Source organism: Fimicolochytrium jonesii (assembly GCF_025526975.1).
Source record: "Fimicolochytrium jonesii strain JEL569 chromosome Unknown EV422scaffold_17, whole genome shotgun sequence".
Taxonomy (NCBI): Eukaryota; Fungi; Chytridiomycota; class Chytridiomycetes; order Spizellomycetales; family Powellomycetaceae; genus Fimicolochytrium; species Fimicolochytrium jonesii.
In genome coordinates this window covers 289173-304449 of record NW_026515684.1, presented here as the reverse complement: position 1 = coordinate 304449, position 15277 = coordinate 289173, and the positions used below count along the sequence as shown (strand labels likewise).

At 54.5% G+C, this 15277-nt stretch overlaps 4 protein-coding genes across 4 annotated transcripts; 2 read left to right on the top strand and 2 right to left on the bottom strand.

Annotated features, from left to right (window-relative positions):
* Nucleotides 1–158: 158 nt before the first annotated feature.
* EV422DRAFT_534615 (WD40-repeat-containing domain protein) lies at nucleotides 159–2729 on the bottom strand. Its single transcript, XM_053070689.1, has 13 exons — nucleotides 2608–2729; nucleotides 2463–2535; nucleotides 2262–2353; nucleotides 2074–2197; nucleotides 1886–2008; nucleotides 1767–1806; nucleotides 1529–1696; nucleotides 1322–1428; nucleotides 1104–1247; nucleotides 866–1016; nucleotides 700–792; nucleotides 515–584; nucleotides 159–422 (listed from the first exon to the last, which is right to left on the bottom strand). The coding sequence occupies exons 1-13, from the start codon at nucleotides 2720–2722 to the stop codon at nucleotides 376–378; spliced, it is 1347 nt and encodes a 448-aa protein (XP_052924287.1). The 5' UTR covers nucleotides 2723–2729; the 3' UTR covers nucleotides 159–375.
* A 271-nt stretch (nucleotides 2730–3000) lies between these two features.
* Nucleotides 3001–6847, bottom strand: EV422DRAFT_111742 (uncharacterized protein). Its single transcript, XM_053064604.1, has 3 exons — nucleotides 6650–6847; nucleotides 4532–6534; nucleotides 3001–4462 (listed from the first exon to the last, which is right to left on the bottom strand). Exons 1-3 carry the CDS (start codon nucleotides 6710–6712, stop codon nucleotides 3160–3162), a joined length of 3369 nt encoding a protein of 1122 aa, XP_052924286.1. The 5' UTR covers nucleotides 6713–6847; the 3' UTR covers nucleotides 3001–3159.
* Nucleotides 6848–9100: 2253 nt separating this feature from the next.
* On the top strand, nucleotides 9101–11226 carry EV422DRAFT_534609 (velvet factor-domain-containing protein). Its single transcript, XM_053070688.1, has 7 exons — nucleotides 9101–9531; nucleotides 9604–9655; nucleotides 9758–9899; nucleotides 9965–10038; nucleotides 10101–10425; nucleotides 10497–10630; nucleotides 10698–11226. The coding sequence occupies exons 1-7, from the start codon at nucleotides 9310–9312 to the stop codon at nucleotides 10970–10972; spliced, it is 1224 nt and encodes a 407-aa protein (XP_052924285.1). The 5' UTR covers nucleotides 9101–9309; the 3' UTR covers nucleotides 10973–11226.
* Nucleotides 11227–11266: 40 nt separating this feature from the next.
* On the top strand, nucleotides 11267–15262 carry EV422DRAFT_111653 (uncharacterized protein). The gene is made up of 8 exons (XM_053064603.1): nucleotides 11267–12345; nucleotides 12429–13034; nucleotides 13120–13669; nucleotides 13748–13866; nucleotides 13942–14311; nucleotides 14381–14652; nucleotides 14735–14949; nucleotides 15014–15262. Exons 1-8 carry the CDS (start codon nucleotides 11437–11439, stop codon nucleotides 15084–15086), a joined length of 3114 nt encoding a protein of 1037 aa, XP_052924284.1. The 5' UTR covers nucleotides 11267–11436; the 3' UTR covers nucleotides 15087–15262.
* Nucleotides 15263–15277: the final 15 nt, after the last annotated feature.

Sequence of the window (15277 nt, the reverse complement as noted above, 5' to 3'; positions counted from 1 at the left end):
ACCAAGACTGGACGCCATTTGAGATTCCTAGAAGACAACCACTACGACTACGGATGAAAGTGCACAATCGGGACGTCCTAAGCACCAAGAATTTCTTCTCGACTGTGTGTTCGGTGGTGTTTGGCGATGGCCGCAGACCAGACGCATTCTCCCGTAACCGGTAGTCTAGAATTTTCACCCAATTCCATTTTCCGTGGTGGTTATCTGCCATCCACATAATTGTACCTCTGCCCGAGGCGTCGCCGATGATGGCAACTTGTATCCGTATATGGCTGAATCATAATATATCGTGTCATTGTGCAGTGAGAAGTGCATTTGGGTCGTCTATGTAGATGTTGATTATGGGTATGTGGAAGCGAAGAGACGGGCGGGAGGCTAGCTTTGTTCAGCTTTCCATAAATGGCAAGTGTTATCTTTCGATCCTGCATTGGCCAAAAAAAAAATCATCAATATGCAAGGAGCATTCAGGGATGCTCTCCCAAGCGCAGGACGGCTAATTAGAGGGACAACGTACCAGTAAGTATCAAATCCCCCTCATAGTTAAACGCAGCGCTGAAGATCTCGTCCGTATGGCCCTCGAGGATCTGCAACAACCCGGACGTCTAAGCCATCGAATCTCATCGCACATGATAGCATGCCGGCTCGAATGCGGGACCGTGGGATGTAGGGGGCAACATGACATGAAGGGCGAGTTGTTACCTGAAGACATTTCCCATCCTTAACATCCCACACCCTCGCGGTCTTATCCCTGCTCCCCGTCAATATCAGGCTTGCGGATGGGTTGAACGCAACCTGCATCACCCCACAAATATCAGCTTCCCCACCCACATCGACCCTCCGCACCCCACCTTCGTTTTGCGCATACCTTAGAAACCTCACTCCCATGCCCCACCAATGTCCACAAACACTCCCAGGTCTCGGTCCCATACACCCGTGTCGTCCCGTCCGCCGACGCCGTCGCGACCCGTGTGCCTGATATGCTGTACGCGACATCCAGCACCTCGTCCGTATGTCCTCTGCCCCCCCCAAAAAAAATCACAATCAACAATCAGGTTCCCCATCGATGGGTGTGCAATGATGAGACGTGACGGGGGGACACGCACCGTAAAGTCACCAAACACTCCCCGCTCGCAACACTCCACACCTTCGCCGTCGCGTCCATGCTCCCGCTTAACACGTGCGTGGAGCGGGTGTTGAAGACGGCGGCGGAGATTTCGGAGCGGTGGCCTATCAGCGTGTGCAGGTTTCTGAAGAAGGGAGATAGGGTGGGATGAGTGGGTGGGGGGGATGGGGAGGGGAGGGAGGAGGGGGTGGTACGTACCGCCGGGTGGAGACGTCCCAGATGTTGAGTGTGGAGTCAAAGGAGCCCGTGAGCATGTATCTGCCGTCGGGGCTGAACGACAGAGTGATGACTTCCGCAGAATGTCCCTACGAACCCCCCCAAAAAAACCAAAACAGATATTAAGCATAACCAAATCACATCTGATGCTGTTTTGCGTACCATCCCCCTCTGATCGTACAAACGCACCTTAAACCGACACACATCGCTCCCAGTCCGCACATCCCACAACATGCTCGTACTGTCCATGCTGCCCGTCGCCAGCACGGTGCTGTACGGGTTGAACGCCAAGCCGACGATCTCGCCCGTGTGCCCTTTGAACGTGTGGTGGCATTTGCCGGTTTCTGTGGACCAGAGCTGTGCGGGGGGGAGAGGTGTCAGATGTGGGATAGAGGGGAAAGGAAGGGAGGAGGTGAGGGGGGCTAACCTTGGCTGTTCGATCGAAGGATCCTGTTGCGATCTTATCCCTAAACCAACCCAACAAACGAACCCAGTCAGTCCATGCCCATGCTCACCCCGGTTCCAGTCCCCCTAAATAACTCCTACCCAAAAGGATTATTGAACGCCACCGCATAAACCACATTCTTATGTCCATCCAGCGTCAACAGTTCCGTGCCCGTAGCCGTGTTCCATACTTTACATAGGCGGTCATAACTTCCTGTTATCACCCTATATTTGCCGTCAGCAGTCTTCGAAATCACACGATGACGAGAACGATAACGGGCATAGCGTACCGGCTCCCAGATTTGTTGAACGCGCAATTCGTCAACGGCATCACATGCGCCCGCAGTTTCTTATGCATCTTGTACTCGGGTCCAGGCTGTTCTGATGTCGGCGGAGCATTGGCGGCCTGGAGGCCTATTTGACAGATCCACGATGGTCAGATATGACGCGGGGGAGGTCGGCGAATCAGCGGACGTACGGTTGATGACTTTCACGAATTTGGCATGGTTGATGTGGGACAAGACCGGGTCGGTGGCGGTGAGGGTTTGGGCGTAGGTTTCTGGATCTGGGCTAAACACTCAGAAAAATCTAGTCAACGCATCAGTCTCCGGATCCAATAAACCACCATCCCCTCCCCCTCCTACGATCCCCATCGTCGGTTATCACTGTCCCCCCGTACCTTTCGAAAACCCCGCTCAGATCGACCGATTTCGTGTGCTTCCGCTGCCCCTGTTCATACTCCACCGTGATGCCTGTAACAGAAAGAGGAAGGTTGCAATGTCACATTATGCGGAAAGACTAGCAAGATGAAGGCACATTGATACCTGGTGGATGGTAGGTGAGAAGGAGTTTCGTTAATCTCATGGTTGTCCGGGATAAGGGGTTGTTGGGGTGGGCCGTGTTGTGCTTCCAGGGTCGAAAAGCTGTGAGCGAGATCATGTCGGGAACTCGACGCGTATGTGAGCTCACGCGTTTCTGTCGGGTCTCTCTCTGTCTGGAACTTGGGCCTTCACATGCACTGCAAAAGAGATACCACGCCAAGCTCCACATTTCGTTCATAATCTTTATTTCACCAAACCCCCAGCTACCCAAGAAAAGCCTACCAAGACTACTACGCTAAATTTAAGAACCCGCGGTATATGCCAGGATGTTCGGGGGAAAGGTAAAAAGCGACCCAGCACCTCCCCCACAATCCCTTACCCCCTCCGATCCGATGATGTGTGTGTATGTGTTACAGACATGAGTGTCACAGTAAGGGGAAACAGACCGCAGTCCATAGAATCCCCCCCTCTTTTCCCCTTCTCGTCATGTTACTTCCTCCTTTCTCGATATGTTGAGTTTTCTCCACCTACTACGTTGAATGCTATATGATCCCTTCAGCGCGCACCGAAGGGGTCCCCTACGAGCGGCTTCTGTGGCTGCCCGAATAATTGGCTTGCCGGGGCGAAGAGCTCGCTTGCAGAGGGGAGGGTCGATTGTTGTTGCGGGTGCACCGACTGTTGCTGGGTGTGTATGTACGGGTTCTGTTGAACTGTGGGTGGGGGAGGTGGGGTGAGGAGCTGGGCCGCCGACTGCTGAGTGCGCATGAGGGGTTGAGTTGGCGGTGGGGCCTGTTCGTTTGCAGCGTTGGGCACAGCAAAGAGACGCGAGTTCGAGGGTTGAGCCCGCAATGGGTGGGGGGTTTGGGAGGGCGCGAAACCCTGTGTAGGCGGCGGCGGCGGGAAGAGAGACGACGCGCTCTGCTGCTGTTGAATGTGGTGCTGCACGCTGGGAGGACGCGAGTACAGCTGCGACGCCGACGGTTGCGTTTTCAGTTGCTGTTGTGGGAGAGCCGACGATTGGGCTTGAACTACGGGGGCGGGTGGTTGCTGCAACTGGACCTGCGTCTGGTTGTCTGCGACAGCTACGTTCTCCGCACTGCCACTGGTTCCCGCCTTAGCCTTCAACTTCGCCCTAAGAGCCGCGATCCTACCGCTCGACTCATCTATTTTCGCTTCGTCAACGACCGTCGATACGCCACCACCAACTTGGCCCGAATGGTGATGCTGGGCGTCGCTCCTCATGCTTGCATTAGACATCCTACGTGACATGGGTGGAGGGAGGCCGGCATTGGGGTGATGACCAGTATACCCTGCGGCATTGTACTGAACACTGTAGATAGATCCGGCACGCGAGGCAACACGGTCGGGCCCAGCCGGGGGGCGGTGAGAGGGCGTATGGGCACCGTTTCTCGCGGAGAGGTACCCAGGCTGGTATCCTCGGTAGTCCACATGTTGACCCGGCTGTTCATAGTACGACCTTACACTCGAGGCATTGGACGGCTTACGAGGCGAGAGAGGGTGATTGAAACCGCTTTGTTGGCCGTGGCCGTAGTAATCCGCTTGCTGGTGGTCGGGAACATATGATTGGCGGAATGGGCTGCCCCGGTGATGCTCAAGCTGCTGGGGCTGATGGTTATAGAGGTCACCCACCGATCGACTGGTGTACGTATTGTATGGGTGCGGTTGGTGCATCTGATAGGCCGGGTTAGTCGCGGACGAGAAGGGATCGCTTGAACGTGGTCCAGTTGCTTCCGGAGAGACGGATGGTCTGCGCGAGATGGAAGCGACAGACGGGGAGCGGGAGGCGCGGACTTGCGTGCCGATCGTTTCAACCTTTTGCGCGAGGGCTTGGTGCGATCTATAACAGAAGATCCGACGATGAGTTTAACGAATCTCAACATGAGAAACACTGCATGGAAGGACTTACGTTGTTAGGGTCTTGATAGCATCCAAGAGCTCCGTTTGAGTGTTCTGGGCGAGGTGATCAACTTCAACGACCTTCTTGAGCTGGTCAACTTCCGTTTCCAGATTGTGGACGCGGTTGTCAGCCGCCTGTAGTTCCGCGATGCGTGTCCTTAGTTCCTGGTTCTCGCGCTCGAGGGCAGCCAACCGTTTATTCTCCTCCTTGAGTTGGTTCAATTCTTTGCTCTTGTTACTCAATTGCTCAGCGGTAGTGGCGTGCGCCGTCAACGCGGCTGTGAGGCGATCTTGTAAGTCATCGCGCTGAGCTTCGGCCTGATGGATCCGGTTTTCGGAGTCAATTTGGGCTTGCTGAAGGTTTTGGGTTCCTTCTAGCTGTGCTTGGTGGACCATCTGGTCTGCTTTGGCCTGTACTTCCTGGAGCTTGTACGCGTGCTCGGACTCAAGATGTTGGCGTTGTAACTCAAGAGCAGCAGTAAGGTCCTCCGAGTTGTTTATCTTCGCAGCACCCGCGACTTCACTGTTGTATTGTTCCTGACGACGATGCTCAAGTTCAGCACGTGCATGTTCGAGTTCGGCCAGTTGTTGAGCTAGACGTTGGCTTTCGACCGCGTACTCCTGCTCGCGCGCGTTCAGATCGATGTTCCATTGCTCAAGTTGAGCCGTACGCGCGGTTATATCGTCCTCCTGTGCTCGCGCAGAAGCTTCGCGGCTCGCGTAATCGCCAAGACGGTCCACAGCATCGATGTGGTTTGAGAGGTTGGCTGACTGCAGCTCCGCCATGGCCTGTTCCGACTTAGCAAGCGCTTCCTGGAGTTCGGAGACTCTGGCGGCATGAGCATCGCGCTCAGCGGTAACTTTTTGAACTGCAGCATCGATCTGAGCTGTCAATTGCGCAACTTTCTGTTCGGTAGTAATGCGTTCTTGGCGCTCGCGTTCAGCCTCGGCCTTTGCTGCACGAAGTTCCTCTTCGACGCTGCTGTGAGCGGGAGACGTTGGGTAGGCGGTGTTCTGAGCGGGAGATGTTGAGTACGTCGCAGCGCTGTTGTAGTTGCCGATACTGGTCGGCGGCGGGGCCGAAACATTGAAGGGATCGCTGTAGGATACATTGCCGTACGTTGCGTTGGCGCTAGCGGGCGCAGGAGTATGCGCTGGAGAGAACCCCTTGTCGGCACCGTTGTTGAGGAACTCCCCGATGGAGTTGCGGCGCGGGCTCGTGGTCGGAGATTGGCCGGGAATCGGGTCGGGCCGGTAATCGGATGCAATCTTGTCAACAAACTTTGTCATCCATCCACCAATCCAAGCTGCACCCGGAATATTAACCGAGCCGTTTGGACTACCTGCGGAGGTTCCATTGTTGGCTTGCGGCGTGTTGTATTGAGTTTCCTGCGGCTGCTGAACGTAATCGGCGTAAGAGGCTCCTGCTGCGTACGAGTCTGGGTGGGAGTAAGTTGCGTTCGCGTAAGACGTGTACGTCGGATGCGGGCTCCGAGTGTCACCGGCGAAGCCGCTGAACACAACGTCGGCGTCTTGCGTAGATGCAGCCGAGATCTCAACGTTATCAAAGCCATCTGAGTTGTGCACATCGTTTCCGATAGTAGTAGTTTCTCCAACGAAGGGGGTGAACGTCGTCTCAACTGGAAAGGAAGCAGGGGCGGTGAACGTAACAGGAGAGAAGTCGGTCTCCTCCGGTTTGATCTCAGCCACAGTGGGAACTAGCTTTCTCGCCGGCGCACCTTTGTATGCCTGAGGTGGCAAAGCCGCAGGAGGTGGTGGTGGCGGCGGGTTATCGTTCGAGTCGTTCCGGACGTAATCAACTTCGTTTTGCGAGGGTACCATTAGTGCGGCCGTAGAGTACATGGCATCGAGGTCTGGAGTATGCCGATGCTCATTCAAGGAGGTGAAAATGTCCTCAACGCCGGTCTTCGACGCAGGCGCGGCCGGAGCTAACTGATTGATACCGTTAGGCGGTGTAGCTGTCGCTCCTGACCCCTGACGTATGGCGGAGAACTAATGATTGAAATGGCATGGGAATTGATCAGCCATTTATCGAACGAATGCACGGCAGCAGTGGCCTCGACCATGCTACTGCTGATCAGATCCCCCAGCCATGCATCATACACACCTTCGCCTTTGCCAGGCGGAGCTTTTCTTCCCGCTCTTTGTTTGCGGGTGCGGACATTATCATCTGGTAGAGAGTCGAGTTTGGATAGAGTCTCGTTCGTTGATGGTCGGAGGAGTGGTCTGAAATTGATCCTTATATAGTACGAGAGTAATGACGTGCCCTGTCTCCAGAGACTTGCGTCGCACGACAGAACCTGACAGGCCGAATTGGGATATACGCAGCGACGTCGCGGTGTTCAAACTTTTCTGGCGTGACAATCCAATCTGCTGTTTTCGCTTGTAAAATTTCTCGCCCTACGGCACCGGGAATTTTTTGAGGACTTCTCAAGAGTCTCTATGTGCGGTATGGTGAGCGAATATGTGTTAGATATTTTAGAAGTTCGGTTCTGGTGCGAACAACTCCAGTAGTCTCTAAGCGATGCCGAGATGAGATGAGATGGAAGTTGGTCGAAGAGAAGAAAACGATGAGGACGCTGGGTCCGGAGGCTATGGTGGGTGGCAGGCACAGGGAGGCGCTGACGGCCAGGATATAAATACACACAGATTGCTGACGAGGCAATGGAAGGAAATGAAGCTTAACAAAATGAAGCGTTAAGCTTCCACGACGACGAAAATGACACTTGGAAGTCCTCGAGAATGACCGCCCAACGGCCGCTCGGGCAGGTGTCACGTGACGCAAAAGAATTCAATTAGACGACCGTCCTGGCGAGTGACAGCCAACGTCCGAGCGCATGACTGAACGTCAGTGGAGGGAAGAATCAGAAATGAAATGAAGAATCCGGATCAGGGATAACAGGCCGGGAGACCATCGGACACTTCGGAGCCTGGGATAATGACAAGGCAGCAAACACATCGGTGGGACATGATTCTGAACGACGACCATGGCCTTCGAACGGAAACCTCAATTTCTGGAGCAGGTTTCTACACCCACATGGGAAAGCCATGCGTGCCGCTTGCAATGTGCACTGACCAAAAAGCAGTAATTCATAACCGAAACTCGTTAGTCTATGGACATTAATAGGTCTCGCTGCATGTGTGCAACGGCGGAGGGAGACAGTTACGATGACAGTTTCCGTTGTTGGCAAGGTGTCCAGTCCATTCTGCATGACATGATACATCAACATCAAAAGCATCTCCCACGGTCGCACGCCCAGCCCACATTCCGAGTCATCAGAGCGTCCCTCCAAAGCTGCTCCAATTCCGGATGGGAGACGGCCCGCACTATGCTGGGTTCATGTGGGTTCAGGTGGGTTCACGTTTTACCAATGATGAGGATAAACTCCGACGCGATTCCAATCGAGCCACAAACCCAGTTCGCGTCCAGCCGTGGACTGGGGCAGCTTGGGTCCATGTCGCACGAACCCGGAAACCGAGATTCGCGGTATTAGCTCCGGAGCCTCTCGCTTTGCCTCCCTCCCCTTCTTCAACTCGTGTCCCCTGCATATGAACTATACGAGTCGGTGAGCGGGAGATTCTCGTCGGAGAGCGGGATGGCTTGCATGTGCACATGCAGGAACTTCCAAGTCCCCCGCCTTGCAAAAAGGGGGTGCTCTCATCGGTATCCGTCACCCTTCAAGACGAGGAGACGAGGACGAGGAGGGCTCCGCTGTGAGAGGAGATGAGGTTTATTTCTTTGTAACTCAGCGTACTCAGCACCGGGTTTTGCAGGTTAGCAAGTTCTCAAAAGCAGTAACAACCGTGAAATGCTACGCTGTTTTGGCGATACCGAGAGAGCAGCCCAGGCCATGTCTTCATTTCAGAAAGAGTTAAATATAAACACTCCCAAGAAATTTACCGCCGGCAGCAGGCCAAAAAGCCTCGTGTTGATACCAAGTTACCCTCGCAACGGTCGTATGGTAAGAGCTCGTATAACTTATATATTCATATTGGCGGGCCGACCGCATGGGCGAGGGCTGGGGTTCCAGGTGCCCATGGGTCGCGTACGCAATACCAGCCCCTGGCCCACTGTTACCAAAGGAACGCTTGCCCAGACATTTTCTCTTCCCTTCTTTCTCCTACGACACCGGTGACCACCAGCGGAAACAGGGCTGCTGCTGCTGGTATCCCTCTGCCTCCTTGTTGACGTCCTCCTCCGTCCTTCCTTGCGCAGGTGGGCAGGAAGAAGTCTACTACGGGCTAGCCACCATATTCAGCACAGCACATAGTGCTCAAGTTCTGCTTCGAGACCACCACCAACCCACCCACCCACCAAAAGTCCCACCAGCATCCTCCACTGCCCAACCCCACGCCCACGCGCCGTCGTACGTACCAGTGGTGTGTGTCTATCTATATCTGGAAGCGAGTTACGGAAACCGCTCGCCTTCCGTCCGCTGCACTTTCCACGACCCATATCCTTGGCTCTGTGTGGTTCCGGTCGCCGGTCGCTCTGCCCGAGAACGCGAGACAAACTCCTCATATCCCCCCAAAGGGCTCGTGTCCTCCTCCCTGCCCAGAACAGGTTCGTCATGAGAGGAGGCTGCGCTGGCTGGTCTCTCGCCTTCACCCCCCCTCCCCAGCCGCCAAGCAGGATGTCATTGACAATGACCTCTCTTATTGACGCATCTTATTCTGCACTTCCCACTCCTCCAGGTGTCCCGTCCTCCGTCATTGTGAACCACACCCAGCGCCGTCTTGCGCGCCCATGCCTAGAGTCTCGCTGATATGACCGATAACTCGCACAAGGTGCATGAAGCGAAAGAAGTGCACGACTCTGAGCGTCCAACCCACCGTCAAAGGGGCTTTGTCCCTTTCCGTCGGCCTCAGCCACCAGGTTCGGCACTACATCCGTCAGCTGCGTACAATAATCAATCCTCGGGAACGCCGGACGGCGTCGACGGTCTACCTCCTAGTCAAAATCCTGTCACATCCTACCTTGTCCAACAGGTGAGACTCGTCTGTGCCCGTCGAATGAGCCCATTTCATATTGTAGTGCTGAAAAGCTCTTCCGTTTGGTAGCATCAGCAACCGCAATATCCTCCTAATCCTTCATACCTGCATCAACACGCTGGTAAGCTACATCCCAGATATTTGTTTATTTCCACCTATAATCGCTCTGTTGGAATGCTCAATCTCACTCTTCTTCACATCTTTACTCGTGCCGCTTTTTTAGGCCCACATGCAGGACACCCTCCACATGGACCACCCCATACGCAGGTAGGAGGACCGCAAGGCCGGGAGGATGGACTGGGCCCCGCACTCCCGCGACCCTTGCCGAACGCAAGGGCGTTGAGCAACCAAAGATCGGACATCAGGTTGGACTTGGGAATCTTCTTGCTTTCCCCATTTCGCTCGACTAATCCGTAGTTCCATCAATCAGATACGAGTTGGTGGTCGTGCAGCAGCCCTTGCGAGCGAGAATGTGCGGTTTCGGCGGCCGAGATCGACGATTAGGTGGGTTTCCTTGATCAAAGCCATGCCGGTTCTCTAGTCCTAATGTATCATCCCACCTGCAGTTGATCCCCCACCTATTGTGCAGCTCATAGCCCGGCACCTGCCTTCAAACCGTATCATCGAGCAGAGCGTGACGGACCCACCACTCCTAATTCTGCACGCATCCCTGTACAACACGGCTGGAGATTCGCCCACGATGATCATCGAGACGCCCCGTGGGAAGACTTCGAGCACCTACATGAATGCACTGACAGGCTGCCTCGTCTCGAGCGCGTATAGCTTGACAAACATACAGGGCCGGCAAGGGGTTTACTTCATGTTTGGGGATCTGAGTGTACGCGTAGAGGGCACGTTTACACTGTTGTTTAAACTGTGCAGCATAGCTGGGTATGTTCGTGGACTCTGCTCATTATTGACGCTGTCAACAACACCAGTTTAATCATATCCTCTTCTTCCAGATCAATGCCGAGTAGTTCGGAAGCCAATCACCATTCCAAGCACTTAATATCGACGGACGTTACGACTGTCATCACCGATATTCTTTCAGATCCATTCATTGTTTACACTGCCAAGGAGTTCCCGGGAATGTTAGGTAAGATCAACCAGCTGGTTACATTCCCAGAACTGCTCACTCAACCTTACTCCAACTCCCCTCCCAGAATCAACTCCCCTCACCAGGTGTTTCGCCCAACAAGGCATCCGCCTCCCCGTCCGAGGCGAGCGCCGCCGGACAAGCAAAGCAATCGAAGCAGCTGCCCTAGCCGCAGTAGCAGCCGCCGCCTCCGGGCCCAGCGCCAAAGAAGACGGCGTCAAAGTAGACGGCGTCAAAGTAGACGGAGTCGATGGAGAGATCCCAGACGGCGTAGCCGACGACGGCGAAGCCGAGGATGGCACCCCCAACGAAGTAAACTCAAGCTCCGCAAAAGTCGTATAGACCAAGCAAGAAGAATTGGAGCAAGGTTGTGTATCTCTTGTGCGTGTGCATATATGGGTCTCCCCACCTTGTGTGTCATGTAACATATGGGATTTTTCATTAAAATCCCCCGCGGCCCCACGTGTATTGATTTCGTTTCCCAGCCCTGTCGTATCTGCCCTGTAGACCATTTTCGTAGGGCTGGGTATCCCTGTTTCCCTTTTTTCTTTTACATTAACCTCATCACAACAAATGAACAACGGCTGACACCTCAGGACTGGCTTAGGTTTTGTGTTTGGGCGAGCATCGGGAGAAGAAGACACGACGCAGCGTGTTCTCCAGTTCTGATGCAATTGCCACTTACGTAACCCCCGCCGACACTGTCAATCGTGGACATTTGGCAGATTGTCCTTCCCCTACATTGCGGTCAATCGGCGGGTGGAGGCTTGCTGACTTACATATCTGTGCATTGAAACTAGCCCAATATGGATCCTTTCGGCTCTACCGAAGCAGGGCACTCTCCGCCGAATGAGCCCGTAGACGCCACCATTAACATCCAGGAAGTTGGCAGCGACGACTCTGCCGGAGTAGATGCGCCTAGGCGCCACGGCGGGGAAAGCGATGGGTCTGACGACGGTGCTAGGGAGACGGCAGGAGAACCTGGAGACGACGTCGAGGAGGAAGAGGAGGAAGTGGAGGAGAACGTAGAGACGGCAACGTCCATCCTCGGTTCCATTGTCGATTCCGCAAAAGAGGCCGTGGCGACGCCGCCCGAGAAAGGGCGCAAGTCACGCAGCTCGGATATCAGCGAGGCAGACGAGGAGGACGCCGAGAGCACAACGCTCCCAGGCGACTCGGCAAAGCCGTCGTTGTTCCAACCCTCGGCTGACGCAAGCAATCTGGAGGACATCCAAAGCACGCTCGAGTTCATCTCCTCCCAGGCGTCTGCACCAGGCCAAAGCGGCGCAGACCCAAACTTTGTCCGCCTCCGCACGGAATACGACAAGCTGCACAAACTGTTCGTCCAATCCCGCAAGAACGAAACCTCGCTCGTGCAGAAATGCAAAGACATCGCCTCGGAACTCTCCGCCAACGCCGCCAAGGTGCAGGCCGCGCTCCGGCTCAGCCAGAACGACCGGAGCCAGATCATCGCGTTGAAGAAGGAGGTTCGGAAGGCGTGGAAGATGGTGGAGTTGTCGACGGAGAAGGAGAATAGGGCTAAAGAGCTGATTAATAGCTTGAAGGCGGAGGTGGAGACGGTGCGGAAGGAGCTGTCGGAGCAGGATGGGGGGACGACGTACTCGACGGGGGCGAATGCGATGGCGGGGATCGGGAGGGATAAGTTGATTGAGATTCAGTTGGATCAGGAGGATCAGATTAGCAAGCTGGCCGAGGTACGAATCTCAATGCATCTGATGGCTTGTCTGGGACTTGTCATGGAGACGACAGCCTCCTCATCTCCCACTCCATCTCATAGCAACGAGATACTCTGCTTAAGCAAGTCGACGAAATCACCGCCGACCTCACCCGCGTCACCGCCGAAAACGACGAGTTTCAAAGCAAAGTTGAGCGCCTCGTCACCGAGCGCGGAACACTCACCGACGAGCTCCTCACCATCAAAGACCTGCTCGCGACCAAAAAGTCCGAACTAGACCGCGAATCGCGCGCCCGTGAGAAACTCGAAACCTCCCTCCGACAAGCGAACGAGATCAGCCTCCAAAAAGACGACGACGTCGCCGCGCGATTGCAGGATATCAAATTGCTACGGGAGCAGATTGGGAAACTGGAGGTTGGATGCAAGGAGGAGCGGGCGAAAGTGGAGCGGGTGGAGAAGGAGAAGGAGAATGTGAATGCCCGGCTGGCGAGGTTGCAGCAGGAGTATGATGAACAGGTGCTTACGACTACGAGGCTGTTGAGTGAGAATCAGCAGCAGACGGGGGAGATCAAAGGGTGGGAAGAGGAGTTGGCGAAATATAAGGAGGAGTATAGGGGTGTGACGAGGGTGAGGGATACGTTGCAGAAGCGGATTAAGGCGTTGGAGGATGCGAAGCTGGAGGCTGAGCTGGAAAGGGATCAGTTAAAGGTATGTGGATGCGGAGCTTAACAGATGACGACCGGTATGGGCCATCTGCTGACTTATATGCAACATTGCCATGGCATCTCAATAGGGCGGAAACCACTCCCTCTCTCAAAACCTCGAAGCCGCCCGCCGCAACCTCGACATCAGCCACAAACAAGTCGACTCCCTCACCCGCGAGCGGGACATCGCCCAAAAGAACTTCGTCAAAGCAACCGGCACAACCCAAAAGCAAATCACCGTCGTCAAACTCGCCGAGCAAACAAAGCGCAACCTCGAGCAAGAAATCATGGGCTACAAGGACGAAGCGACCAAGATGCGTAAACTCATCTACTCCCTCGAAAAAGACCGCGATCGGCACATCAATGAGGCCGGACGGATCCGGTTGGAGTTGGTGGGCAAGGAGGAGGAGGTCAAGATTGGGGAGATGATGCTGTTTGATTCGAGGAAGAAGATTGGAGAGCTGGAGAAGAAGTTGAAGGAGCAGCAGTCGTTGTATGAGAATGTCCGCGCGGATAGGAATCTGTATTCGAAGAACTTGGTCGAGGCGCAGGATGAAATTACGGAGATGAAGCGGAAGGTGAAGATTATGGGACATCAGATTGAGCAGCTGAAGGAGGAAATTGCGAGCAAGGAGGGAGGTTCGTATTTTCTCCCATCTTCTCAACTCGCTCCAAACGCAGTTCTCTTGCTCATCAACTACATGGATATGTGAATAGCACTGGTGAAGGAGCACTTCGAGCATTCCAAGCTCGAGAAAGAGAAAGAATCCCTCTCCGTGCAGATCGGCAAGCTCCAACAGCAGTACGAGGAAGCTCAACAGCTGATCCAGAACCAGGTTCGTATCCGCCAAAAAGGTGTCCATCCCAATCTATCTCATGACGACTCTGACATATCTCAACCCCCCTCCCAGCAATCCGAAGAAAACAAACTCCGCCACATAATAACTCAAGCCGACTCCGAGCGCCTCCGCCAAAAAAAAGAATACGACACCCTCGTCCAAGAGCGCGACATCCTCGGCACCCAACTCATCCGCCGCAACGACGAGCTCTCCCTCCTCTACGAAAAAATAAAGATCCAAACCTCCACCCTGCACAAGGGCGAGCTGCAGTACCGCGAGCGCGTGGAGGATATCCGGGTTTGTAAATTGGAGATCAAGAAATTGAGGAGGGAGAAGGCGATCTTGCAGACGGAGACGCAGAATGTGGAGGGGCTTAGAGCGGATATTTTTAGGCTGCAGAGGGAGGTGTTGAGGGAGAGGACCAGGGTTAAGCTGCTGGAAGGTAGGTTGCTGATCACGTCTTCAATATAATCCCTCGGCAGTCGTCTCACCATTCCATACTCCCACTCAGGCGAACTATCCTCCCCCCTCAACATCCACCGCTGGCGCAAGCTCAGCGGCAGCGACCCCTCCACCTTCGAACTGATCATCAAGATCCAAACGCTTCAAAGACGTCTGATCGCCAAAACGGGCCAGGTGGTCGAAAAGGAACTTATCATCAACCAGAAAGAGAAACTGTACAAGGAGGTGAAGGATGTGTTGCAGCGGCAGCCCGGGCCCGAGGTGATGGAGGAGTTGAGGGTTGTCAGGGAGGCTGTGAGGAGTAAGGTTAAGGAGTGCAAGGTGAGATATCATTCCAGACGATGCACCCCTGACCCGTCAAAGAGACGTTGGTGCTAACCCAAGACTTACACCCCTCACACAGGCCCTAGCATCAGAACTCAACATGTACCACTCCCAAGTCAACGAATACAAATACGAGATTGAGCGCGTCAACCGGGAGCTGCAGGAACTCAAGAAGAAGTACTACGAGAGCCGGCGGAAGCGGGGGGTTAATAATGGGAAAGAATATGCGGCTGTGCCGGGAGCGCATCATCCGCCGGAGTTGAGGAGGGGGAGGGGTGTGGAGAATCCTGCCAAGTAAGGGATGGTTTGGAGATGTGATCAAATGGGGTTTGATCTGATTTGTCTCTTCTTGTTGCAGAGCACGATTCTCTGGGGGAGGGTTTAACATGTCATCAACGCAGCATGTCGCTGCTGCCACAGCGCATGGATAGGGAACCTGGAACAACTTGACATTGATCTGCAGGACGTTGGGCGGTTTTCGGGCATTGGCCCTTTTGTACATATTACCATCGTATTTAGCAAGTTTGACATAATTTTCACTGGTGTCCGAGATGGCCGCTCGAGTCTTTTCTGGCCTGTCGCAGAAGGGCTGTGTGTGGAAGGAGGCTGAGACTACCATGTC